The sequence below is a fragment of the Puma concolor genome, chromosome B4 (genome assembly GCF_028749965.1).
Source record: "Puma concolor isolate L17-30 chromosome B4, mPumCon1.1.hap2, whole genome shotgun sequence".
NCBI lineage: Eukaryota > Metazoa > Chordata > Mammalia > Carnivora > Felidae > Puma > Puma concolor.
The window spans coordinates 25,143,811-25,171,729 of NC_141673.1; the positions used below are offsets into that span (position 1 = coordinate 25,143,811).

A 27,919-nucleotide genomic window follows, 5' to 3' on the forward strand; every position below is an offset into this window, starting at 1 on the left:
TCGATGGAGAACACAGAAGCCAGAGCAGGAAGAAATCCGGGACCCTGAGAGAGAGGCCAGCAGGAGGGCACCTGGGACCCCCAGCGTGGGAGAAGCCGGGCCTTTCCGCCAGCAGGGCTGTACCCCGGCTGGACGGGCCGCTCGCCTGCCTGCATCCCCCTCTCCCGCCCCTCTCTCGGCTGCGAAAACCCACAGGAACCCCGTGCGGCCCTCAATAAATATTTGTCCAACGTGTGGATGAGTTAAGGCGAGGGAAGGGGCGTGTTTTGAAAATCCAGCGGTGTCCTCCCCGCCGACCACACCTAGGAAGTCCCTCCCAGATAAAACCGCCCCCGCCAGGCTCCTGCCCAGGCAGAAGAGCAGGCAGCCTGGTGGCAGGGCCTCCTTCGGGTCGCGCGGAGCCATGCCCAGGTACACGGTGCACGTGCGCGGGGAATGGCTGGCCGTGCCCTGCCGGGACGCGCAGCTCACGGTGGGCTGGCTGGGCCGTGAGGCCATCAAGAGGTACGTCAAGAATAAGCCAGACAACGGCGGCTTCGCCTCGGTGGACGACGTGCGCTTCCTCGTGCGCCGATGCAAAGGCCTGGGCCTCCTGGACGACGAGGACCCGCTTCAGGTGGCCCTGGAGGACAACGAGTTCGTGGAAGTGGGTGAGTGGCCGGAGGGCGGCGGCCCAGTCCCCGCATCCCTGGGAAGGAGGTCCTGGTGTCCTCTCTGCCCTCCGTGGGGGGGGGGGGGGGGGGGGGGGGTCGTGCTGTCTCTTAGGTTCCAACAATAACCTGGAGAGGGCAGGATTCTCATCCCCCTTTTACCACGAGGCAGCAGACCCAGAAATGAGGTGGCTTACCTAGAGTCGAGCGCTAGGAAGTAGCAAAGGCAACATCTGAATGCCTCTGCAGGTACAGAATCATTTTGAAGATCCTTCTGCCCTTCAAAAGCACCTCAGCGGACTGGAGGCCAGTGGCCTAAGCGGTTCGGATTTAATACAAAATACAGCTGGGGGTGAGGATGGGGGTGGGGGTGGGCGTTAGATCTTGAACTTCCATGTAAACCCCGGTCCACGCCTGATACCTGCATCTCTGCATTTCGCTGTCGTTTGTAAAGATGCTAGGAGCACTTGAAGGCCTCTGAAGTGGTTTTAAAGCAGCCATTTCTATAGAAGTCAGAGCAGTGGAAGAGCCCTTTCTTGGTTTACCAGCAACAATGCGCGTCTCCTTTGCCATCTGTAAGGAGCCTGTCTTGCATTCTTGTTTCAGTTATAGAAGGGGATGCCATGTCTCCCGACTTCATTCCATCACAACCAGAAGGAGTTTACCTGTATCCTTTCCTGCAGGCTGGTGGGTCTGCGCCGGGGGGCTGCCCCTGCCAGTGATGGGGTGGGGGCTTTCTCACGCTACCCAGTGTTTTCCTTTACCTGGCTTCAGATACAGCAAATACCGGGAGCCTGAAAAGGTAAACTTCCAGCCGCTCTCTGTTTATAAAGAAAATTAAGTCCCCCTCACTTAAGAAGGGGTGGAGCCAGCAAAATTTTTGAGTGAACACTGTCAGGGCGGGGCTTTATCCTGCTCGGTGGAGTAGGCAAATGCATTAATTATGCTCTTCCATTGCTAGCCTTCTTTACTCAGCCTCCTCTTGAGCAAGCGGTCGTTTAAACTAGCACATGAATGTGTCAGAGCAAGGGTAAAATCTCTCGGGTGTCAAAATGTAGTTTTGCTTGAGGCTTCCCTACTCTCTTGTTCAAGCGCCAAGCTGCTCGAGCTCATGGAAGTTCCCTTCTTTTGTGCAGTACATCGCCTTAGATGGGGACAGCCTGACCACAGAGGATCTGGTCAACTTGGGAAAAGGACACTACAAAATAAAGGTATGGGGGAGGGCAGGGGAAGGATGTCCTCTGACCTCTTTCACTGCGTATGGAAGTTTTCCACATGCTCTGCTTTGACCAATGTTTTCCTAGCTCACCCCAACTGCGGAAAAGAAGGTGCAAAAATCCAGGGAAGTCATAGATAGCATCATAAAAGAAAAAACTGGTATTGTTTTCTCTTTGTGTCCTACAATTCTTTTTATTAACCGAACAAAACGGCCTGCATCTAATTGTACAATGTCTGTTTTTTTGTTGTAGTTGTTTACGGTATCACTACAGGTTTTGGGAAATTTGCCAGAACTATAATTCCTGTCAATAAGCTAGAGTAAGTCTGATTCCCACCCTCCTTAGCAAACACAAGCATTCACATGCCACCTGTCCCCATCTTTGAGACTTCTTTCAACAAGAGAAATAATTAACATTTGCCCCAATTTACAGATGAGGAGGATAAGTCTCCTGTTAACTTGTATATGAGTTGGCTTTGAAAACACGGGCTTGCTGGTTTCTTACATTGCATCACGCTGCCTTATCCTGCCTCTCCAAAGATTCAACCGTTCTTTCCTTCATTTTCCCAGCTGAGGAAACGTTTTCACTGCAAGGTATCTAAGAGGGTTGTTTCCTTTTCTCTTCCAGAGAGCTGCAGGTCAACCTAGTACGTTCACATTCTTCAGGTAAATCATTCCAAACAGAGTGAGGCATCCTGTAACAGCCACGAATAGCTAATGCATTCCAAGAACTAGTGCCAATTCTGCTTCGGGGGAGGAGGGGAAAGAGGAAAGCATCAGACAAGACCACCTTTCAGCTGAATCTGAGAAAAAGGAATGGACCAGGTGGAGAGATGGGGTTGGGGCAGGAGCAGCTATACTATCATGTCAAGAGTGGTGTATTTAGGGAACGAAATTAAGGCTGGAACTCAGGGAATGAGTTGGTCAGGATGAGGTGAGATGTCAAGAATCCAGTCCCACCTGATTGCAAGGGAGCTTGTTCTGAGGAGTCTGGATGCTATTCTAAGGGTGTTGGGAAGGGTGGGACTCACTGAAGCATTCTAGGAAAGAGAACTGAGAAGGCAAAACTGGGGCTTCTCCTTTTTCTAGAAGATGGGACTTTAACAAACAGGACAATCAGGAAGGAGAGCAGTGCAAATGCATCTTGACTGAGTCAAGTCTCTTCTTGACGGTGGTAGGAGACTGGACTGAAATGGAAAAAGATTTGAGAGATGGAGGTAGAAAAGATTTCTAGAAGAAAACATTAATTCCATTTTGCAGGTGTTGGGAAACCACTAATCCCTGAGAGATGTCGGATGCTCCTGGCTTTAAGGATCAATGTCTTAGCCAAAGGATACAGTGGCATTTCCCTGGAGACCCTCAAGCAAGTTATTGAAGTATTTAATGGTAATGCCATGGATCCACAGACTGACCCTCCCCTAAGGCTGGGCATATACCACAGGTAGACTTGGTTGATGGCAGGGTGACGACTAACAGAGACAAGATGACATAGAATAATGGAGACAAATGGAAATGGGCTTGGTGGGAAGGAGACTACCTGAGGGGACAGGGGTGGGGACAGAGATGCTTACTCCTGTGTACCTTCAACTCACATTTCATCACCCTTCACTTAGTATTTGGTATCTTTAAGTCTGGAACAAACCCCTCAAGTCTGGCCCAAAGCTCAGAGCTGGAAAGAACTTTTAATTCAGCGATGCCCAGATGTGGTTAGAGAAGTTGCATCAAATCATCTGGGAAACACAGTGATTCCTGGATGTCCATCCCAAAGACCAATTCAGTAGTTCTGCTAAGTGCCCGGGAATCTGACATCTTAATGCTCCCCAGATAGTGGAATACCCAGACTTAAATAACTGAAACTTAACTTCTTGCAAAGATAAAACAGAAGCATCAAAGAGATCAAAGACTTGCTTCTGGACCAGGAAGCCATCTCGTGCCAGGATACAATACCGTTCAGCTCTTTGGAGCTTACTTCTCAGGGTAGAAAAACTCCAATGTGGAGACAAGATTTGAAATGCTTAGGAGGCCACTGTCCCTCCTCACAAAGATGAACATCATAGATCAGCACAGGCTCGGGAAGCTCTTTGGGGTGAAGGTATACGGGGTATCTATGGGTAGACATGGCTGTGCTGAGCAGACCAGTAGTGATTCCACCACCTGTCCCTCCTCCCACCCTGGTCTTCCCTACAATCGCAGATAGTACATCTCTGGCTGTAAACCTACCTATGCTTTATGGGTCAGTCTAGGACCCCCCTGGGTCCCTAGAGTTCTGAGAATTCCCTAGGTGAACTATGATCTGGAAGCTGGCCTGTGGATGGCATTGCTTCATGCCACTAACCTTATCTACAGATGGAAAACACACTGCTATAGGAGTCTGAGTTTACTTTAGAAAGAACAGGACTTTTTTTTTTTTTTTAACTGAGAATTTCCTCCAAAACAGTACATGTCTGTTTATAAGTGGTGGTGAGGTAGTAGGCTGGGTGCCTAGGAATCTGGGAAAAAGTAGAAACAGAGACTATGCTGTCTATGCTTACCTCCTCAGAGAACCCCTGTGAATACTTTGGTGTGCCTTATCCTTCTAGAACATTTTATAATTCTTTTCTAATGTTAAAATTTACATGTTTCCAAACATTCTCCAATAGTGTTTTTTCCCCCAATAGCTTTTAATGACTGCACACACTCTTTGGTTATATGAGAGTCTCTTAATTCTTTTTTTTTAAATTTTTTAATGTTTATTTTTACAAGAGAGTGAGAAAGCACACACAGGGGAGGAGCAGAGAGAGAGGGTGACACAGAATCTGAAGCAGGCGCCAGGCTCTGAGCTGTCAGCACAGAGCCCATGAACCATGAGATCATGATCTGAGCCAAAGTCAGATGCTTAACCAACTGAGCCACCCAAAAGTCTCTTAATTCTATGTTGACATCATTTCTAACTTTTTGTTCTTAGAAGCAAGGCTGTAATGAACAACAGCTAACTCCTGATCTTTAAGATACATTGTTACAATTCCTAAAAATTTCTAGGTCTGATTAGGACATGCACAGTAAAAGCAAAGGGGCAGAGGACCAAGGAGGAGGAAAAACTTAAAGGAATAGATAATCCTTATGGGGATATGGGTTTCAGATCACCTTTCTTCCATGCAGCCTGATCTGTATTAGTCCCCTATGTACCGTGTCCCCCAACCAGCTTCACACAGCAAATCTGAGCATGTCCTGGCTAAAATCTGTAATGTCCCTAGGAAAGAGTCTAAACTTAAAAAAAAAAAAAAATGTTTCATATGCTGTACCTTTCATCCTTATGCTTTATCCATTCCATAAATGGAAGCTTGTACCTCCCACTCCCCTTCACCCATTTTGCTCCATGCCCCCACCCCCATCAACCATCAGTTTATTCTCTGTATTTATGAGTCTGTTTCTACTTTTTTTATCTTGGTTTTTAGATTCCACGTATAAGTGAACTGGTATTTGTCTCTGTCTCACTACTTTCATTTAGCATAATACCCACTAAGTCCATCTACATTGTCACGAATGGCAAGATCTCATTATTTGCTATGGCTGAGTAGTGTTTCATTGTATATAAATACTACCTCTCCTTTACCCATTTATCTAGCAATGGACATTTGGGCTGCTTCCGTGTCTTGGCTATTGTAAATAATGCTGCAATTAACATAGGAGGGGCATATGTCTTTTCAAGTTAGTGTTTTCATTTTCTTTGGGTAAATAGCTAATAGTACGATTACTGGATTATGTGGTAGTTCTGTTTCTAATCTTTTGAGGAGATTCCATACATTGTCCGCAGGGGCTGCGCCACTAGCCGTACACAAAGTTTCTCTTTTCTCCACATCCTCACCGATACTTGTTGTTTCTTGAGTTTTTTATTATAGCCATTCTGCCAGGTGTGAGGTGATAGCTCACTGTGGTTTTGATTTGCATTTTCCTTATGGTTAGTAATGCTGAGTATCTTTTTATGTGTCTGTCAGCCTTCTGTATGTCTTCTTTAAAAAAAAAAAGGCTATTCAGAGCCTCTGCCCACTTTTTAATTGGATTATCTGGTTTTTCTAATGTTGAGTTCTGTAAGTTGTTTGTATATTTGGGTATTAACTCCTTATCAGATATATCATTTGCAAACATCGCACAGTCGGTAGGTTGCATTTTGTTGATGGTTTCCTTCATTGCGTAAGACTTCTAATTTTGGTCTAGTCCCAGTAGTTTATTTTTGCTTTTGCTTCCCTTTCCTGAGGAACCATATCTTAAAAAATGTTGCTAAGGCCAGTATCAAAGCGATTACTGCCTATGTTTTCCTTCTAGGAGTTTTATGGTTTCGGGTCTCACATTTAGGCCTTTAGTCCATTTCACGTTAAGTTTTGGGTGTGGTGTGAGGAAGTGGACTAGTTTTCCCAGCATCAGACAAGCCTGTCTTCCCCGTCATGTATCCTTCTCTCCTTTGCCATTGATTTATTGACCATATAGGCATAGATTTATTTCCGGGCTGTCTAGTCTTTCCATTGATCTGTTTGTCTGTTTCTGTGACAGTGCCACACCATTGTGATTACTACAGCTGTGAAGTGTATCTTGAAATCTGAGACTGTGATAGCTCCAGCTTTGTTCTTCTTTCTCAAGGTTGCTTTGGCTATTTGGAGTCTTCTGTGGTTCCATACAAATTTTAGGACTCTGTGTTCCAGTTCTGTGAAAAATGCCATTGGTGTTTCGATAGGAATTGCCCTGAACCTGTAGATTGCTTTGGTAGAATGGACGTTTTAACAATATGAATTCTTCCGCTCCACGAGCACAAAATGTCATACCGTTTGTGTTGGCTTCCATTTCTTTCATCAATGTTTTATAATTTTCAGAGTACAGATCTTTATAGTCTAAACTTAAAGCGGCTTATAAGGGAAGGAAGGCTTTTTGTTATTGGGAAGGTGCTCTCTCCCACCCACCCTTATTCCCCTCTGCCTTTTTTTAATAGCAGTGCGGCCAGGTTCATTAAGCATTAGTTGTGCTCCAGGAACTGTCTTTCCCCAGGTATTTGTGCCATAAAGTGATACTACATCCTATTGGGAGAGGTTGGTCTCGCTGGCAAAGTGAAGACAGCCACAAGTAACTGGTGCCTACTTCTCTCCCAGCCTCCTGCCTGCCCTACGTTCCAGAGAAAGGAACGGTTGGTGCCAGTGGAGACCTTGCGCCACTCTCTCATCTTGCTCTTGGGCTAATTGGAGAAGGGAAGATGTGGTCTCCAAAGAGTGGCTGGGCTGATGCTAAATACGTAAGACTTTAATAACTTACATTCTGCAGTAATCTCCCTAGGCTGGGCACCGGCTGCACTTGCATACTTTATAGCACTGAATCCTTACAGCAACCCCATGAGGGAGCCACCATTAGTCAAACTAGGTAAGGCTCTTAGCTTCCATACTTTACTACTGGCCCTTTGGACTTGATGGTCACCTTGGTGAAAAGGTACAGCAGTCAGTGTTAATCCCAGCATTTTATTCTGCAGCCAAAAATCTTCCAGTGTCCATCCCGGAGGCCACACACTGTTGCAAATTTATTTAGTTGCTGGTCTCACAGTATAGCGCTGTGGATCATAGTACCTGCTGTATGGCCTCTGGAAAGCAGGCTCCATTTTCCTCCAAGCTTCCACCCCAATGGCTAATCAGAAGGGCTTGCTTTTAGTAAAGCTTTAATGTTTCCTCATCCATCTCCAAATTCCGTCAGAGCAGCCCAAAGAACTATTTGAGGTGTCATCCCAGGTCAATTGCTGAGAGGTTCCCCAATGAAGGGGCAGAGGACCCAGGGGAAGGAAGAAGTTAAAGGAACAGATAATCCTTAGGAGGGTACGGGTTCCAAATCACCTTTCTTCCCTAAAGCCTGATCTTTATTTCTCTGTACAATGTTTTCCCAGCCACCGTCACACAGCAAATTCAAGCGTGTCCCGGCTAAAGCCTGTAATGCTTCCCGTTGTCCTTAGAATAAAGTCTAAATTTAGACTGGTTTATAAGAGTCTTGTTGGTCTACTCCCTCCCACTAAGTTCTACATTACAGAAACTGGGGGTTCCTTACAGCTGGGATATGCTGTGCCCGGGACAGAGGGACCAGCTCGTGCTCATTCCACTCTTATTCACTCACTCCTGTTCCTCCCTCTGATAAGTCCTCTGGGAAACTTCCATCTCTGCTCCCCTGGTTCTTTTCCCTCCAAATGCTATTTGCCCTTCCTTTGTGCTGTCCTACCTACTTCCTGCCTCCTAGGGCATTTCACATACTCTTACTCTGTAAACATGTACTCAGGAAGCAGCAGAAGAAAAAGTGAGTCAGTAATGTGGAAACTGAACACAAAGGACCTAAAACCCAAAATTCGGGGTTACTTCTGTAGACACTAACGCCCCTGATTTAAGTACAAAAATTATGTGAAATATAAGTCTGCTTTCAGATTAAAGAACAGAACTAGAGAATAGACCAGAGGGGGATGAACAGAACCAGTTTATGAGGTCTGCTCTTTTATAAGACAGATCTTTAGGCTTTAAAGATATTTTATTGATTCCTTATGAAATTAGAAAAAGGCTAGTATTTCATTTGATACCCATTTTTATCTTTTTAATCATTCTGCAGGTCTTGGAGGCTCATGGATTGAAACCAGTTGTTTTGAAACCAAAAGAGGTAAGGAGATTCAAGGAAAATGTATTCATTTTAACAAGTTTTTATTTATATACTATTTTCAGTCTTAATGTCGGTCTCACTGATTTCTTAAAATAAATGTGGCTTTCATGTTTGTTAAAAGTTTGTCATTGAAGAAAGGACTCATCCATAAGCATTCAGAAGATTCTGCCCGCCACAAATGTTTAGGGGTTCTCTTACTTAATTCAAACTTCAAATCAGGATCTCTAAGGATCCTTAACAGATGCTATAAGTCAAGATTCCTCAGGGTGCTCTCAGCCAAGAGTCTTGGGCCAGAAATGTTTTAGGATGTCCTGTCCACAATGATGACAAGTTAAGAAATGCTGCGTAATTAGGAGCTAAAGATTTTATATGCAGCTACACTGGACGTTCATTGTTGTCTTGAGAATGGGGATACTTAACATGTATTCCACTTGCCAGGTTTATACTAGCAATTTCACTTAGGATAGCACTTAATCCTCAAGTGCTTAAATAAGTCTTACTGCCTTGCACTTTAGAAAACATAAATAAATGTCCTTCAGCTGACGGGTTAACTTTTCTCTTAGGGATGCAAAAGATATGAAATCAACTTGTACATAGGTTACAATAAATGTAGCAAGGAACTTCTCTCTTTCTTTCCAAAGGGTCTGGCACTCATCAACGGGACACAGATGATCACCTCCCTGGGCTGCGAAGCTGTGGAGAGAGCCAGTGCTATTGCACGTCAGGCTGACATCGTGGCGGCCCTGACCCTTGAGGTGCTGAAAGGCACCACCAAAGCCTTCGATACTGGTCAGCATGGTTCTTCCATTTGGTTGCTATTCAGTCATTCAGAGCTGGTTGGGTGGGCTGGTCCAGGTCTTTAAACATGAGTGGTGGGGATGCGTGGTAGGGGAAAAAGAGAAAACCCAAGGGCCTATGGCATACACAATACTGCCACAGCTTCATCTAAGTTATGCCACGCTTGATCCTTGGAATGACCACATTTTACAGATGCTGACTCTAGAATTCACCCAGCGTTCTGGATCATCCAGGCCCAACTCCCATCAAACTGTGCACTGTCTTAGGAATCTGTTCACAGGGTTTTAGAAGCAGAGTAGGATTAAAGTTGGTCTCCATTAGAAAATGGAGAGAGAAAAACCATAGAAGTTGTAGTTTACCTGGAAAGTAATGAATTTGAAAGACTCCCTACCATTCTATGTAGTAGGACAGAAATCTGCCTAAAATTGATGTAAAACTGTCTACAATTGGCCACTGTGGAGGTTCCTTCCATTAGGAGCCTAAATCCTAAATTAGGGTAGGTCCAAGGTCTTGAGTTGAATTCCCAGGGGACTTAACACGTAGTTTGCACTCGGATATTTAAGGTAGAAAGAGTACAGTCAAAGGAAAAGCTTGCTTTTGGAGTTGAGGTTCTAACTGTGAGTGGTGGTAAGAACCCCTGGGATTTTGAAGGCTTGTGTCAGCACCGTGGATGGTCCTGAACCATCACCAATGGTAGTTCGTGCTAATGGAAGAAGTGCTCAGACTTGTTCTCCATCAATTCTAGACATTCATGCTGTTCGCCCTCATCGTGGGCAAGTTGAAGTGGCTTTTCGGTTTCGGTCACTCTTGGACTCGGATCACCACCCTTCTGAAATAGCAGGTCTGGGGATGTTTTTGTGAGCGAGCTTATTTGGTTTTATGTTTTGTGGGAAAAAATTGATAACTTTGAAAAAATTGCTATCCCTTCCACCTCTTCCACAGAAAGTCACAGGTTCTGTGATCGTGTTCAGGACGCATATACCTTGCGCTGCTGTCCACAGGTACACAAACAAAAAGCCTTTTCTTTTTTTCCCAATTCAGGGAGGGGTGAAAAGAAAAAGAGGTAAGTGTTAAAAAGTCATGTAATGGTCAATTATAATCCAAATTTCTTTACTGCCTCTGTTAAAAATTATGTGTGTCATACTTCCCTTTGTCCAATTATTTTAGTTTCTATTCTATATATTAAGCTGTTTGTTTCCTTTTGAAGTGCTTTGCTCAATTCCCTTGTACAGAAGCACAAGAGACAACTTGCTGTGTTGGTTTAGTGCCGTAACTTTTTAAAATTCTTAGTGATAACATCATCCTAACCAGTTAATGGAAGTTTACTGGTTCTCCCTTCTAGATATAGCAAGAACCAGCTTTCAGAGATGTTTGCAGGAAAGTCTAATCAAAATTAAGTGCACATCATGGTTGTACTTTATCTTCATTTAATAAGCAGATATAAACCACCATAAATAAATCTGTGAGGCTTAACTTTAGACTAAAACAATGCAGAAGACCTGAGTGGGCATGAGGCATCCAGTATTGCAGATGTTATAACTCATTTGTGAATGGCAATTAGTTGAGTAAGAAATTAACACACAACTCAAGAATGAAACAATATTTGATCTGGTGCCAGATTCTGTAGTGTAATAGGGTCCTCCCTAGAATAAATACCCTATTTCCTTTAACTCATCAAGTTCTATTCTAGCTAGTTGATCAAAAACGTCTATGGAAAATCGCTAAATTAGCTCTACAGTACAAATAAATCCCAGTTTAAAACATCCTTGCTATTCAGGGTGCCTGGGTGGCTCAGTTGGTTAGTATCCAACTCTTGATTTCGGCTCAGGTCATGATCTCATGGTTCATGAGTTCAAGCCCCGCATCAGGCTCTGCACTGACAGTGTGGAGCCTGCTTGACATTCTCATTCTCTCTCTGACCCTCCCCTGCTCATGCTCGCTTGCTCTCTCTCTCTCTCTCTCTGCCTCAAAATAAATAAACATTAAAAAAAACATTCTTGCTATTCTAATAAGAATATCAGACTCTGTGTGACAGACACCATTATCAGTGTTTTCAATGTATTAACTCATTTAATCTTGTATTTTAGGTCCATGGTGTGGTGAATGACACAATAGCGTTTGTGAAGAACATCATTACCACAGAACTTAATAGTGCAACAGACAATCCTGTATCTTTTGACTGCTTACTAAACTGTAGTTATAGAAATCAAGCTGGTAATTTTTAGATATGCTAAAGTGATCCTTTTGTGTAGTATCTCTGTTGTTACTCCATTTCATAGACTACCTGAGGTTCAGAGGAACCTCAGAGCTGATGATTGGCAGGGGCAGGTCTGTGAACCTAATTTCACTTCAGAGACTATGAACACGCTGTGCTTTCCAAACGGACTCATTAAAAGCTAACGCACATATTTCCGGCATTGGCTGAGAGGTTTCATGAAAACCTTTGCCCTAAAACCCAGTGCTGAGATTGCTGATAGAAAGATGAAAACCGAGGTCACAAGTGTGATTATGGGGATCCTGGGTAGGTTTGCATTTATGCAAGGCTTCCCAGTTCTTGTGACGCATGAAACAGAAGGCAGCTTGTTAACACTTACCAAAGTATTGATTAACGAGTTATGGCTTTCCTCATCTCAAGTTTTTATTTTTGACATGGAGTGTACTCAAATCAGTATTTCCATATTTCTACTAGAAAATATTCCATATTCTAGAGAATAGTAAGAATGCTTCTATTTTTCAAGGATGCAGCCCTTCTTTCCTTCATGGTGTGGTTATCTTAGAGCCATCTTGTTTTTGCTATGGAATATTCTTTGAGGGTATAGTTCTCCCAGACGTTGATGTGATCACTTGGGAGTCACACTGGCAAAGTTGTCACAGAGGTACCCAGTACTGCCTTTGAAGACCACCCAACCCTTAGGAATATATGCCTTCCTATCCCATGTCGGCCTCAGTTCTTAATATGGGACAAAGTGCTGAGTTAGCAACCCTGGAAGTAGCTCACAGCTTAGCTTAGCAGACAGGTTTCACAACAGCTGTGAAAGATTCATCACAAGACCCTTTTAGTGTGGTTTCTCTGACAAGTTTACTTCAGGATGTGTGTTTTATGTCCTCTCAGATTGTTTCACAATTAAGTCAAACCCACACTAAGTAATCCTCAACTCACTCACCTCAACATACTTCACCCCCCAAAATGGACTAGAATTTTCATGAAGTCTAGGCAGTCTGTCTCATCTGTCAGTTCTTGTCAGTTCTGGCACTGTGAGGAAAGGCATCCTTTCTACACTTAGATAATTTAGACCTGAAAGGGTATCTTATAGAGTAAAACAAAACAAAACAAAATGAAAAAAACAAAGAAAGATTTGCCATTAAATTATTGGATATGGGAGAGGGATAATTCCTTAATAAATTCTTACACTACCACTTTCCCCAGCAAAAGTTTCAGCCAACAGTCTTTTCCTTTCTCAATTAAAGATTCTTAATTATTGATGAAATTCCAATAAGGCCATATTTGAGAGTTCACCTACAATGGTGGTGTCACTTGAAAGAATAGTCTTCTGAATTGTTCTGTTGTAGATATAGAGCACCTATTACATAGTTGCTAGATGTTATGGGAACTAAATTCGAATTGCTATAATCTGATAGCCAGCAACCAAATTTGGAACAACTGGAGAACAACAGAACACGCTTAAGTTTTAAATAGGTGCAGATATTACTTGCTATAAGGATTCAGAGAATGGAGAGAAGACTAAGGCCTGTGACTGGGGGTGGCTTGGTACAGAAGAGCCAGCATTGGGCCTAATAGGCTCACGGATATATGTACAGAAAAGAGTAACTCCAAACTTGACTAAGTTAGTGTAATACGTGCATCTCCAGTTCCTTGGAAGTCAGAACCTGTCTCAGAGTTCCTAGTTCATAGATCATATTCTCTAGTCCAGGAGGTGAAAATTAGCTGTTTGGAATCTGCAAGGAGGGTCTGTTACTGCCTTTTGTCTGAGTGCCTGTTGATCCAAGTGAAGTGCATGATACAAAGGAATGATCCTTCAGGGCATTGATATGCAGGGAGTCTAAGCTGCCTCCTACTTAGATTGGTTTGCAACAGCCTATTGGCTGCCATATGCTGTGAATGCTGGCATAGGATCACTGAGTAGAGAGGTTGAAAACGTTCCCAGGATTGATTGTTCCAGACAATTTGGTGGTTGCTCATCAACAGTCTTCCATTCAGCAAATTCTTCTACGGAGCACAAGCTCACATTGCCCCCTGACAAAAAGAGTTTGCTTTTAAACTGGCGTCCCGGTCTCTGTTCTTAGTTTCAGATATAGACCGTTTTGAGGGAAAGTACTAACCGCTAAAATTACTACTGTTGTGGTGCTTGAGAATCTCTAATCTCAGGGGAAAAAAATTGATGTTTCATGTTTTCTTGGCCCCCTGTTGGGTGTACATGATTCATCTTTAAGGTTTGGGATATTTGTTTAGTTGTTTTTGGGTTTTTGTCCCTTTATGTCAACAACTGCTTGTAGAGAGAATCTCCTTCCCTCCACCCATATTTGTACAAGGGCTATCAGTGTTACAAATTAGTGGGTTGGGAAAAGAGTCACACAGGTATCCCCTGCTTCTTGAAAGTCTGCATTACAGACCTACATTAGTACTTGTTTTCACGGACTGAAAGAAATCTGAAGCGGTAGCAGTATCACCGAGCTCCTTCCCTGGGAACTATACTCAGCATCTCAGCATCAGGCTGCCAGGGCTTTGAACTGTATGAGCATCTGTGCTTTATCTTAATTTATTTTGTGCATCCATTAGCAAGATGTGTCCTCTGGTATCAGAAGGCTAAAAGAGGTGATTTTGAGGGTCTGGGAATGCTCAAAAATTTTCCATGTAAATTAATGGTAAGCACTTCTTCCCTTTATGCCATTTTGGTTTAGAAAAGATTTTCATAGGAACGCTCTACTTTCGGATGGTGGGGGAGACCTCTACTTGCAGTGATCAGCAAATGTTATATTCAAGCCTTAACCTGTTTTGAAAGATGGTATTTGCCAGTAGGGGAGAGACTATTTCTGGAGGAAACTTCCATGGTGAATACCCAGCCAAAGTAAGCTTTTTAGAATTGCTCCTGACCCTGAAAGCATATTCCAATTTAGGCTCAATTCAACTGAATTGAGTCACTCTTTCTAGGCCCTGGACTATTTGGCCATTGGAGTTCATGAGCTTGCTGCTATTAGTGAAAGAAGAATCGAAAGGCTCTGTAACCCCTCCCTCAGCGAGCTGCCTGCCTTCCTGGTTGCTGAGGGTGGTCTGAACTCGGGATTCATGATTGCACATTGTACAGCTGCAGCCCTCGGTAAGAACACTGCCCACTTCTCAGAATGCGAGCCCATCCTTTTTATCTGAAAGTGTCAAATTTTGTCCTTGCATCAGGTTTTTCCCCACCTCATTTGCATCCTACCTGTCTCAATACAAATGCAGAAGGAAGCCTGACATATTTTAGGAAAAAAAAAAAAAAAAAAAAATATATATATATATATATATATATATATATATAATAAAATCTAAACAAAGTTGAAGTAAAACAGAATAATACCCCAATGAGTTTGTAAATAATGAGGTTTCCACAATTTCTCTGTAGGAAGCAACTTAACGTCACATACGAATGTCATGTTTGTAGCTTTTTCCCTAATCGCAATTTGGGGACTATCAGAAGGAAAAAGACAAAGATATCCATAATTAAGGTGAAACATGAACGGACTTGGATGATTAAACGTTGGATACATTTCAGTAGATATACTGACCTCTAAGAGCATAAAGATGTGATTACAATATGCAAAAATGCTTATAAGAAGCAAGATGCCCTCTATGAGAACTGAGGTTCAGTGTCACTGATTTCTGAATTAAAACTTTAAGTAACACATCAGAACAAGGCCTGGTACAAAGGACCTGCTAAGGACTTAATTTATAATTACTCACTTCACGGTCACAACAATACCGTGAGGCAAGGCACTATCATTACCCCCATTGCATAGATGAATACCAGATGATCTGAGAAGTTAGGTGACTTACCCAACATTGAACGGCTCGCAAGTAGAACTGAATTCAAACCCAGGCATTTTTGTCCTCAAATCTATGCTCTCACTTCAATTAATGCAGATCTCATTTTAATGAGTACATAATCCTAATATGGCTGCCAAATTTAACAAAAGAAATGCAGGATGTCCAGTTAAACTTGAATTATTTGGGACATGCTTATACTAAAAAGTTATTTGTTTTTTATCTGAAATTCAAAGGTAATTGAGCATTCTGTATTTTTTCTGGCAAACCTACCCATGAGGCAGGAGATCACATGGTTAATTAAGAGCATAGACTCTGGGTCCAAATCCCAGCTCTGCCATTTACCAGGAGTGTGATATGGAGCAAGTTTCTTAATCCTATTGACCCTCCGTTTACTCCCCTGTAAAATGGGGGTGATAAATTTACCTAATGGGGCTAATTTGAGAGTTAAATGAATTAATGCATATAAAGCCTTAGAACTATGCCCGGCATGTCTCTAAGCAGTAAGTAAATATTAGTTGCTATTAGGATTACTCCTAACCCTTTCCTCACCAAAGCCTCACATGGAAACTCAATAAAACCAACAGAGACCCTGAATTCATGATGTCCTCTGCCGAGGATCTTCTATTTGCTCACTTAACCCCCTTATGAAAATACTCCCTTAAAGGACAGCAACTTCTCACATTAACATAGGGAGGTTGCGGTTGAGTTCTAGAAAATATTAGGGACTTCAGAAAGTTTTGTTTGAATGTGTTTGGCTTCCCTAAACTGCCTATTGAAGTCGCTCAACTTGCTTTCTTTATAATGAAATGGGTAGTTTTCTTTTAGGGGGACGTGTAACTTCTCTTTCTGAATGAGCCTCACTACAGCCTGCTTATCCATCTAATGGCAGGTGAAGGGTCACAGGACCTGGGCCTTGCAGTGCTGAAACCTGGCAAGTCCTGGGCAGACCAGGACGAGTTGACCACCCTAGTTCACGTAGCTAGATTACCTCAGGACCCCTTATGGCACAGAAAACAACTGACGTCTCAGCCACTCTCAGGGTCAAAAATGTAGGGAAGAAAACGCTCTGAGTTTGGCCTTCCCTGGCTTCTGGAGCTGGGGAGGAGCTCTGGAATCTAGGTCCTCCATATTTAACGTGTTGTCTTCGAGCCAAAATTCCAGCCACCACCTGGGAGCTTATCAGAATCTCAGGCCCACGCGAAACTCAACATTTGCATTCTGACAAGATGGAGCGAGTCATATGCACAATAAAGTTTGGGAGACACCAATCCAGGCCATCACTAGGATTTCCCCAGCCTCCCCAAGTTATCTCCGGCAGTCATGAAGCCTGTGCTTAACCCACTGCCTCCACTTATATAATCACTGAACAGTCTGAACTGAAAAATATCCTTGCTCAAGATCTGGGGTCCAGTCTCCATCCCCAAACACCACCCTGAATTCCAAGGCCTCCTCTGGTGATAGTACCAGTCAGTTGTTCTTGAGTACTTAGAAAAGACCATCACGTCTTTTTTTTCCTAGTCTCCCTAGCATGCTAAATGTTTCCTGTGTTTTCAACTGGGCTTTGTACTATTAGGGTTCCCATCTGGTCTTATCTCAGAATTCATTATTGGCTCCAAGTCCTTCTCACTTTGATACAAACCCAACCTGCTTCCATTTCCCAAAATAATTTTGGACCATCTGGTGCTTGGATAACAACCTAGAGCTCCTGGAGGGGCTCCTCCATGACGTTGGGCACGGGGAGAAGCCAACGTGGCCATTTTTCCTATTAGAAGCATGTTTAACTTGCACGGCTTCTTGCAGTTTCTGAGAACAAGGCTCTGTGCCACCCCTCGTCGGTGGACTCTCTCTCCACCAGCGCGGCCACAGAGGACCATGTCTCCATGGGAGGATGGGCAGCAAGGAAGGCACTTCGGGTCATCGAGCATGTGGAGCAAGGTAAACCCAGCCAGTCTGGGATGGCAATCCTCTCTGATTAATTTCTACATCTGTGAGCCTCAAAACAGGCAGCATCAGCATCACCTGGGAACTTGAGAAAGGCAGACTCTTAGGCACCACCCCTCAAGACCTGCTAAAGTAGAAACTCTAGGGGAGAGAGCAGGACAATCTGGTTGAACAAGTCTTCCAGGTGATTCTGATGCTCGCTGAAAATTAAGAACCACACCTGCTGACCTATCAGGTTTATTAGTTGGCTTTATTTTTCAAACAATTTAAAACATATTCAGAAGTAGAGAGATTAGTACCATGAGCCCTCATTTATACCTCACTCTGACTCAACAGCACATTTGCTTCATTTTTTCTTTTACTTTTCTCAAGTTATTTTCAAGCAAATCCCATCACATTATTTTCTTCCTGCATTTTTATCTACCATGATGCCATTATCACATCCAACAAAGTCAACAAGTCTTGGGGTCACTGATAAGTCCATATTCAAAATTTCGCAATTATCTCAATGCCCTTACAGTGGGTTTTTTTCAAATCTAGATTTAAGGCCCACATTTTAAATTTGGTGTGTTAAAAGCTTTAAGCTTCTTTTTATCTAGAACAGTCCCCTCTCCCTTTTTTTTCTTCATGCCATGGACTGGATTAAAAAAAAAACAAAAAACAAACAAAAAAACAAAAAACCAGGTCAGTCTTCTGTTAGAAACCGACATTCTGGATTTACCTGTTGGCTGCCTTATGGTGTTACTTTTAAGTTGTTCTCTAGCCCTTGCATTCCCTGTATACTGCGGTTGTTCCTAAAGGCTTGACGAGATTCAGATCCAAACCTTCTGGCAGATACTTCTAGGGTGGAACTGAGTTAGGCCAACCTCTCTCTGCCTTCTAAATTACTGCTTGTTTTGTTTATTGCTTTTTAAGTTTATGTATGTATTTAGAGAGAGAGAGAGACAGAGATTGCGCAGGGGCAGAGAAAGAGGGAGACAGAGAATCCCAAGCAGGCTTCTCACTGTCAGCACAGAGCCTGACGCAGGGCTTGAAACCACCAACTGCAAAATCATGACCTGAGCTGAAACCAAGAGTCAGACACTCAACCAACAGAGTCACCCAGGCACCCCTTGTTGAGCTTTTTAATTTTTTTTAACGTTTATTTTTTGAGAGAGAGAGAGAGAGAGAGCAGAGCGTGAGCAGGGGAGGGGCAGAGAGCAAGGGAGACACAGAATCCGAAGCAGGCTCCAGGCTCCGAGGTGTCAGCCCAGAGCCCGATGCGGGGCTTGAACTCACAAACTGTGAGATCATGACCTGAGCAGAAGTGGGAGGCTTAACCAACTGAGCCACTCAGGCGCCCCTCTTGTTTTGTTTTGTTTTGTTTTGTTTTGTTTTGTTTTGTTTAAAGGAATTGCCTTCCTTTAAGCATTGTTATCTAAGCTTCTAAATTTTTGCAACTGTATTGGAAGCAGTTGGCTGACAAGAGTATCACTACGGTAATTCCCACCTTATCCACGGGGGAAACGTTCCAGGACCCCCTGTGGATGCCCAACACCACGGGTAGTACCAAGTCCTACGTATACACACATACCTATGATAAAGTTTAATTTATAAGTTAGGCACAGTAGGAGATAAGCAAGAACGATAAAATAGAACAATTATAACAATATATTGAAATAAAAGTTATGCGAATGTGAACTCTCTCAAAATACCTGACTGTACTCACCCTTTCTTGTGACTATGTGAGAGGATAAAACGCCTACAGACGAGATGAAGTGAGGTGAATGTCGCAGGCGTTGTGACGTAGCATCAGGCTTCTATTGACCTGATGATTCGTCAGAAAGAGGAACCTGACAATCATCAGGCTCACCTGCTTCCACACGGTGGTTGATTGCAGGCCACCAAAACTGTGGAAAGCGGAACAGCAGATAAGCAAACACTGCGGTATTTTAAGATAAATGTGGGAGAGCTGAGTATTCTTGTTAACAGCTGGATCGAGATATAATTTACATACCATACAATCACCCATTTAAATTGCACACTTGAGTTGCTATTAGTATATTCACAGAGTTGTGCCGTCACCACCACCAAGTTTAGAACATTTTCATCACCTCAGAAAGAAACCTCGTACCCTTTACCTATCCCTCTCCTATTGTCCCACCCTGTCCCCGGGCTTAGGCACCCACTAATGTACTTTTCTCTCTCTGTGGATTTGCCTACTCTGGACGTTTCACGTAAGTGTCATACAATATATGGCCTTTTGTATCTGGCTTCTTTCAGTCAGCATAATGTGTTCAGGGTTCCTCCATGGTGTAGCATGTATCAGTACATCATTCCTTTTTGTGGCCACACACTCCATTTTATGGATTTAACACATTTTGTTTATCCATTCATCAGTTGAGAGATGTTTGGGTTTTGTCTGCCTTTTGGCTAATATGAATAATGCTACTATAGACATTTGTGTACAAGTTTTTATGAAGACGTATATTTTCATTTCTCTAGAGTGGAATTGCTGAGTCATATGGTGACTGACCTCCATCTTTTTGAGGAACTGCCAGACTATTCTCCAAAGTGGCTGTACCATGTTACATTCCTATCTGCAGTATTTGAGAGTTCTGATTTTTCCACATCCTCACCAACACTGGTTATTAACTGCCTACCGGAGTGTGTTCCTAATGTCCATTCTTGAGATGGTCTCCCCATTAAACATGTGGCTCTGGCCAGAAGGTTAAGGAGACACCCTTATCAGACTCCTATCCAGATCGGATCTTCTAGCCAGTTCTTCAGCAAATTAACCTTACTGTCAAAAGACACCAAATCAAGGCACCATCATCTCCTTTTGATTGATATCTCCTTGTTTTTACTACAGTTCTTCCATAGTCACCACATAAAATAACCCCGGTGAACTTCTTAAAATGTAATTTTGATCACACCATGTTCCTGCTCAAATTTGCCAAGTTTCCTCATCGTACTCAAAACAAAACCCAGCCCCCTTCCTGTAGCCTACCAGGATCATGCGTGATCTGGCTTCTGGCTCTCACTGGCACCTGTCTCCATTCCATTCGATACCTTGGAGCCACAGTGTTATTCTTGTACCTGCCAGTACCTCAGCACCTGTGTCCTCGCTGGTCTCTCTGCCTGCAACATTGTTCCCCAAGGACTTCACATGGTTCACTTCTTCACTCTATCTTTGTAGCTGTGCAGATTTCACCTCAGATGCCTTCCCTGTCCACCCCAGCTCAACTTCTTAAAGTTTCCAATACCTTACATATGAAGTGAGGGGACTAGACTAGAAGATGTAAAGTTTCTTCCAGGTCCAAAATAGATCATTTATTTCATCCTCTCCTATTGTGACTTGTCTGTACTCACCAGAGTTTGTGATGCAATTCATAAATTCTAAGACGAAAAGTCAAATATTTTCAATACTCCATTTCAGTTAACCACTTAAATGGTTTGATCAACTTTACCCTTCTAAACTATTTTTTCTTGGCAAATAATGGAATCCAAATGTAGAGAAACTTAGATGTCAATATTCAAAGCCAATCACAAGGTATGGTACATTTAATAAGTTCTTAGCTAGGAAAAACCTGTGTAAGGATTGTTTTATCAAGAAGCCGAAAGTTGGCAAAGTACCAATTTCTAGAATTGCATTTTTTTTTAATTTTTTTTAATGTTTATTTATTTCTGTAAGAGAGAAAGACAGAGCAGGACCAGGAGAAGGGCAGAGAGAGAGGGAAACACAGAATCCCAAGCAGGCTCCAGGCTCTGAGCTGTCAGCACAGAGCCCAATGCGGGGCTCGAACTCACAAACCGTGAGATCAGGACTTGAGCCCAAGTCGGGACGCTTAACCAACTGAGCCACCCACGCGCCCCTAGAATTTCAGTTTTAATGGGCCTGGGAGCCTTTGAGTTTGAAGGTTTGAAATGAGCACTATAGAATCAGTGCCCAACAAAAAACTCATTTGCTCATTCACTGGCTCCTTCAATCCTTTGATGAAAGTCTATTGCCAGGTATTTCAAGCCAAAAGAAATAGCAAGACTAAAAACAAATTGAAATTTATGCAAAGGTGGAAATAGGACAAAGATATCATCCATCTTGATCAGATAAACAGGAAGTGGGGGGCTAAGACATTTAGCTGGATAGTGCTCTCCTTCTTAACATTAAAGATACAGCCAATAGGTTAGAAAAGCAAATTTAAGATGGTAACCAAACACCAAGGCAGCTTTATTCTACCACTAGACAGAGAACCGACTATCTCTTAGTTGGCTAGCAGTGTCGACTTCCTCGTGAGTTATATCCCCCCAGCACGAAGTCAGGCTTTAATCATCCCTCCACCTTTCTTATTGTAGTGCTGGCCATCGAACTTCTGGCAGCCTGCCAGGGCATAGAGTTTCTACGCCCCCTGAGAACAACTACTCCTCTGGAAAAAGTATATGACCTGGTGCGCTCTGTTGTAAGGTAAAGTCAAACAGGTCCCTGGAGATGCCATCATTTCAGATCTGTGAACCCTGGCAGTGGTGAATGTTTGGCTGATGGTTTGATGTACTTTCTCTGTAGGCCCTGGATAAAAGATCGCTTCATGGCCCCAGACATTGAGGCAGCGCACAGGCTGCTCCTGGAACAGAAGGCAAGTTGGCCACTTGGCTTATTTCTTAGTTTTGGGTCATTATGGGAAAGCAAAGTGGGAGTAGGGAGTGAAGAAATATTGTCTTATTCTTTTGTTTCTCGTCTATGCCTTGGATGTGAACAAAAAGGAACTTGGGCAACTTCTTGTGCAACTTTAAAAAGCTGTCTGATAACCGCTTAAGTGTCCTGTGTTGCACCCAAACATTAAATATCTAATGATTAGAAACTGAAATGATTTTAAATGGAGTTTGGGACAGGTATTCATGGGGAGAAAAAATGAGATGAGAGTTTCATGGATCCCCTTCACCAAGAGCGTTCTCTTTCATTCAAAAGTACGTTATCACCACCACCTCCAACTGGTCCAATGATTAAATAGATTCAAAGAGAAAACGAAGTCCCAGGTTTTTACTTCAAAGGTCTATAGGTCTGTCTAGTGCCGTGGGGTGTCCTACCCCATCATCACCCTGATTGAGGTACTACAGGTTCTCTTTACTGCTTATTTTCTCTGGTTTCATTGACTAGAGATTTCTCTGATAGGGACAGATGCCTCATAGGCTGACTCATTTTTTGTATATATTTTTTAAAGTTCTTTAAGCCTTTTGTAATAATTTGTGAGTATCATGTTCTCTAGAATTTCTTGATTTCCCCTGGAACCATTGCTCTGTTCTTGGGGAATGATTTTTCCCTTTGATCTTCACATCTGTCATTTCTAAGTGTGCCCTACACCCTTTGAGGGGACGCCCCTTGCTTGCTGCCAACTTTGATGCACATAGAGAGGTAGATGAGAGAGGTTGGCCTTTTTTTATTAATTGAAATATGACTGACATATAACATATCCATTTCGGGAGTACAACCTAATGACTTAATATTTGTATATATTGCAAAATGATCACCACAATAAATCTAGTTAACATCTGTCACCATACATAGTTATAATTTCTTCTTGTGATGAGAACTTTTAAGATCTAATCTCTGAGTAACTTTAAAATATACAATACAGTATTATTAACTATAGTTATCATGTTGTGTATCCCCAAGATTTATTTATTTTATAATTGGAGGTTTGTACCTTTTGACCCCCTTTATCCATATCGCTCACTCTCCAACTCCCCCACCCCCACCTCTAGCAGCCACCAATCTATTGTCTCTATCTATGAGCTCAGTTTTTGCCGTTGTGGTTGCTATTTAGATTCCACACATAAGTGAGATCATACAGTATTTGTCTTTCTGTGACTCATTTCATTTAGTATACTGCCCTCACGGTCTATCGATGTTATCATAAATGCCAGGAGTTCCTTCTTTTTTATGGATGATTAACACACACACACACACACACACATACATACATACATACATACATACCACATTGTCTCTATCCATTCGTCTGTTACTGAAAACCAAGTTTAGCTGTCCATCGCTTGAAAGGCCAATACTCAAGAGATGAGTTTTGATTAGAAAGGAATATGAGTTTTATTCAGGAGGCCAGCCACCTGGGGAGAAATAGACTCTTGTCCAAAAGCCAACTCCCAGGTTTCTGCCTAGCACAGAGGTATTTAAAGGGAGTTAAACAGTTAAGAGAATGCAGTGGTCTATGACATTTCTTACTTACATGCAGACTCAATGATGTCAGCTACAGAGTTATCTCAGTTCTTAGAGGTTGTGGAAGAAGTTCCAGTTTCTTGATGCCCAGGGGAGTGGGGGGAGCTGCAAGGAAGTCTGGTTTCTTGGTACCCAGAGGTTGTGCAAGAGTACTTTGTTCTTTTTTTTTTTTTTAATATTTTTTTAATGTTTATTTATTTTTGAGAGAGAGAGAGAGCGACAGAGCATGAGCAGGGGAGGGGCAGATACAGAGGGGGACTCAGAATCCGAAGCAGGCTCCAGGCTCTGAGCTTTCAGCACAGAGCCTGTTGTGGGGCTCGAACTCACGAAGTGTGAGATCATGACCTGAGCTGAAGTCAGATGCCCAACTGACTGAGCCACCCAGGCTCCCCAAGAGTACTTTGTTCTTTCTGCAAAGGAGGGCAAGATCTACAGATGACCAAAGGGAGGTCAATAATCACTGTGTGATCTTAAAAAAGAAAAACATTTTGCTAAAACATTGCTGGGCTAGTTGGAAAGCCAAGGTGGCTTCAAACATACTTGCTGGCCTCTGCAGGCGGGGAAAGTTCTTGGTCCTTCATTCCCCAAGGCCAGTGGTCGGCAAATCTCAAAAGAAACAAATTAATTCTGTTATAGATCAAGGGCCTTAGGTGGGCAAGCAGGAAGTGTGTTACCTTAACTCAAGTTAACTCTTAAGACTGGGTGGAGTTGTTATACATCTGTCTGTGGACACTTAGGTTGCTTCCATGTCTTGGCTATTTGCAAATAATGCTGCAATTAAACCTGGAGATGCACGTATCTTTTCGAGGAAGTTAGCCTTTGAAAGAATATATTTTTTATGGTAATACAAAAGAATAGGAAATCCTCCTTGGTTGTTGTCAGCAAGCTGATAAAAAGCAGTTGTAAACCAAAAACAGGACCTTAACGTGAGAAGACATGATGCTTGAAAGAGAATAGGTTGGTGGGTGGAGGTATAAACAAGGGTCTGAAGCAGGCTTCTCAAACTGTGATGTGCGTGTGAATCTCCTGGGGATCTTGTTCCAGATGCTGCTGCTTCTGCTCCACAGGTCACACTTTGAGTAGCAAGAGTGTAAGGAATACACACACAGCATGGAAATCTGGCAAATGAGGAAATCCACCGCCTTATTCAAAGCTTGTTTTAGAAAACACACGGTCATCGTTTGAGCAACTTTCTTTAATGCTGTCCACACTGAATTCTCTAGGCTTTGTGTGTTTGTTAGCTTGTTTTGCTCCAGAAGAGTAAGCAGCTGAAAACCTTCGTGGTAACTCCAGAAAGGTTTCAGACTAGCTTTGCGCAGTGGCAGTATCGTTGCTAATGAGGTTTATCCGAGGTGCGATTATTGCTAATAGAAAGGTTTCAGACTTTGTATTTTAAAATCTGTTAATGCAACCAAAGAGCAGTTGACACAGATCGTATGTCAAATGGCTTAGAACAAAAGCAAGGAAACAGCCGCTACGTGTCTAGTCAGCGATAGACGTTTTGGTCCTACCAGGTTGATGTTCCATGGCATGTGAGAACAGTGTCCTCAACATTTTGACTTTGTTTTGTCCTTCTCAGGTTTGGGAAGTAGCTGCACCATACATAGAAAAATACAGAATGGAACATATTCCAGAATCCAGACCAGTTTCTCCAACGGCCTTTTCACTGGAATTCCTACATAAGAATTTCATCAAAATCCCAGAGTCTGGGGATCTTTAATGGGCTTTGTCATGGATTAGCAGATCAGATGGTACTTTAACAGCAAGCAGTATTATGCTGAGGAAAAGACCTGAGAACTTCCCTGGGTAGATCAACCCATTATTTTATTCCATTCTTCTAAAACCTACTTTGGTTAGGCTGGTGACTGTATTAGTTGCTGACTGTAGCGCTGTGTTCTTGTTGACTTGGTTTGAGACACGGCAGCTGTTTTCAGATTATAGTTTTCTTTGTTTCTTAACAGGCCACAGGCCACTTAACATTATTTGAACTCAAACAGTTCAAATGGTATCTGGAAACAGATTGATGGTATTCTTTTCCAAATGCATTAGACTTTTGTAAATCTTTTTTGTTTGTTTGTTTGACAAGCTCTTCACTAGATAACTGATCGAATTACACTACAATATGGTGGATGTTCTTTAATAGGCCTTGATAAACAACTTGTTTTGAAGTCATAATTTGTCCTTAAGCTTCTCTTTCTTCTATTGATCGAATCATAGTCTAGTCAAGAGGTCAGCAAGAGGTTTTGTGCAAAGGAGCTGAGGAATGAATAAAGAGATTGCCATTGGAGTGGCCCTTAGTGATATTTATCAAATATCACTATATATCTCAAAAGAAATCTTAGATGCTTAAACTGGAGTTAGAGGTTAGTATTACTACTTTCTTCCTATGTGTTAGTACTGTACTCACATTCCTATAGTAACCCTTTGTTAAGGAACCTCCTGTCTCACAAATAAGGAATTTTATGTTCAAAGTTAGCCAACCCCTTCTCTTTAATGGTAATCATTAAAATGAGGAACTATTGATAAAGGTCGATGGGGCCTTGGATGTGTTACCCAGTCTGTTTTTTCCTCAAAAAATAAGATAAGGGATCTTCTGGGAAGGCTTAAGTATAATCATTTGGATGAAGGATGGGTCAGATGACCTCTTGGCTTCCCAAGGTTAAGATCTGTGGGAAGATCTTAACCTTCCATTTTGCATCCATTTGTGCAAATATGTGCAAGGCACCCCAAGCGCAAGAGTCTGAAACCGTGCCTCTAAAAACCACAGGAGGCCAGGGAAAGAACAGACACACTTGCCAGCTTGCTTACTTGATTAAAGTCTAAAATGGGTCCAACAGTACCTTTCACAATAGAGTTTTCACTTTTTAGATTGCACCTGTCCATAGGAAAGGCAGAGACAGAAGTGAAAACTGTTGCCTACATCAATTCAGTGACCAAAAAAAATGTGCTGAGAACCTGTTTACTGAAATGTTGTTCTTGGCGTTGTTGTTTAACATGCACGAGTAAGGTTTATTCATTCTTAGCCACTAACTGCAGTGGAGCCAGTATACCCAGCAGTCTGATGACGGCTCTCCACTTCAGTTTGGAGAGGGCTGGATTCCCACGAGCCACTTTCGTCTGCTGGGGCACTTTATTATGGAGTTTTTGATACAGCTCTGTTAGAAACTGATTATCACACGCCTCCAAGAGAGTACAAGGTAAACACAGAATAAATGCAGTCTCAATTGTCTTATGTTGTCACTACATTCTTAGATTTTTGTAACAAAGTTTAGCACCTCTTTGGGGAAAGCCTATTCTAACTGCAGTTAATCGAGTTTCTTAAAGATTTCCTCAATGATTGTTAACAAAGTGTCTTTAGAAAGTGTAATTGATTCCTTATCCTTTCTCTTTCTCCCTGAGTAGCAGCAAGAGTTAATGGTACTGTGACTTCCTCCCCAGCAGGTAATCTGAGCTGCTTCACCTGTTGTCTCAGGGCAGCCAGAGCCCTGGGGCTTTTATGCCTCTACTTTGCCATACTTGCTAGTATCCTTTCAGCCAAAGCAAGTCACATTCTCAAGCCCAAGTCAATCTGGAAAATAATAGTCAATGGCATGGGCATGTGATGTGCAGAACATTACTGTAACAATTTACCACTATACATGAAATCAAAAACATAACCTGAACAATTCAAGACACTTTTCATTACTACTTTAAACTTGAGTCTCATTTCTGGATCTGGTTACTGGATTATTATATTTTGATTAAACCTTCTAATTATGAATAGCATCATTTTGCATTTGGGGTGTTACTTTGGTTGAAGATATTAATTTATTAAATGTAAACGTTAAAAATATACCCAAAAAACAAAGCCAGAAAAAGAGTTGGAAGAAATGTGTTTCGGAGTACAGCATAGGCCTGGTGAGTCCACAAGATACCACATTTCTTTTGCTTGGTGATTAGTTCAAGAAATGGCTGAGGTTGCATTTGGGCCAATGAGACAGAGACAAGTTTTATTGGGGGCCTTGAGAAAGCATTCTCTCCTGAGAGCCACAGCAGTCAGGCTTTCTCATCCACCTATTTGACTTAAATGAGGAGGAAGCATAGAACACCTAGGGCTGTTGACAGCCAGTCCAACCCACTGGGGAATCTGGCCTTGGGGTAACGCCAACACGGGATGACATAGCAGAGAGGGAAGGAAGGAATCTGGGTCTTCAACGTTAAGGAGCTGCTGGAAAAAGCAGTCCTGAAGCCTGTCCTTCAGGTGAATTTCCAAAGGTGATCTAATATACTTCCTTATTTTATAAGCCAATTTTCATCCGATCTTGAAATCTATAGCTGTTAGCATCTTCCCTACCTCAGCTACTATTTCTGAGGTGCTGTACTGGGGCTAAGGTACATCAATATCACATGTAGTCCTTTATTCGAAGACTTTCCATCTA

At 42.6% G+C, this 27,919-nt stretch overlaps 1 protein-coding gene and 1 pseudogene across 1 annotated transcript; both read left to right on the forward strand.

Annotated features, from left to right (window-relative positions):
• The first annotated feature begins 71 nt into the window (after positions 1–71).
• HAL (histidine ammonia-lyase) lies at positions 72–27,266 on the forward strand. Its single transcript, XM_086712605.1, has 20 exons — positions 72–650; positions 1,257–1,317; positions 1,425–1,452; positions 1,787–1,861; positions 1,955–2,027; positions 2,120–2,186; positions 2,495–2,532; positions 3,127–3,252; positions 6,984–7,123; positions 8,464–8,511; positions 9,153–9,300; positions 10,055–10,150; positions 10,252–10,310; positions 11,397–11,477; positions 14,331–14,396; positions 14,480–14,645; positions 17,153–17,287; positions 21,626–21,734; positions 21,834–21,903; positions 25,081–27,266. Exons 1-20 carry the CDS (start codon positions 404–406, stop codon positions 25,219–25,221), a joined length of 1,974 nt encoding a protein of 657 aa, XP_086568731.1. The 5' UTR covers positions 72–403; the 3' UTR covers positions 25,222–27,266.
• On the forward strand, positions 24,809–24,926 carry LOC112863992 (U4 spliceosomal RNA; annotated as a pseudogene).
• Positions 27,267–27,919: the final 653 nt, after the last annotated feature.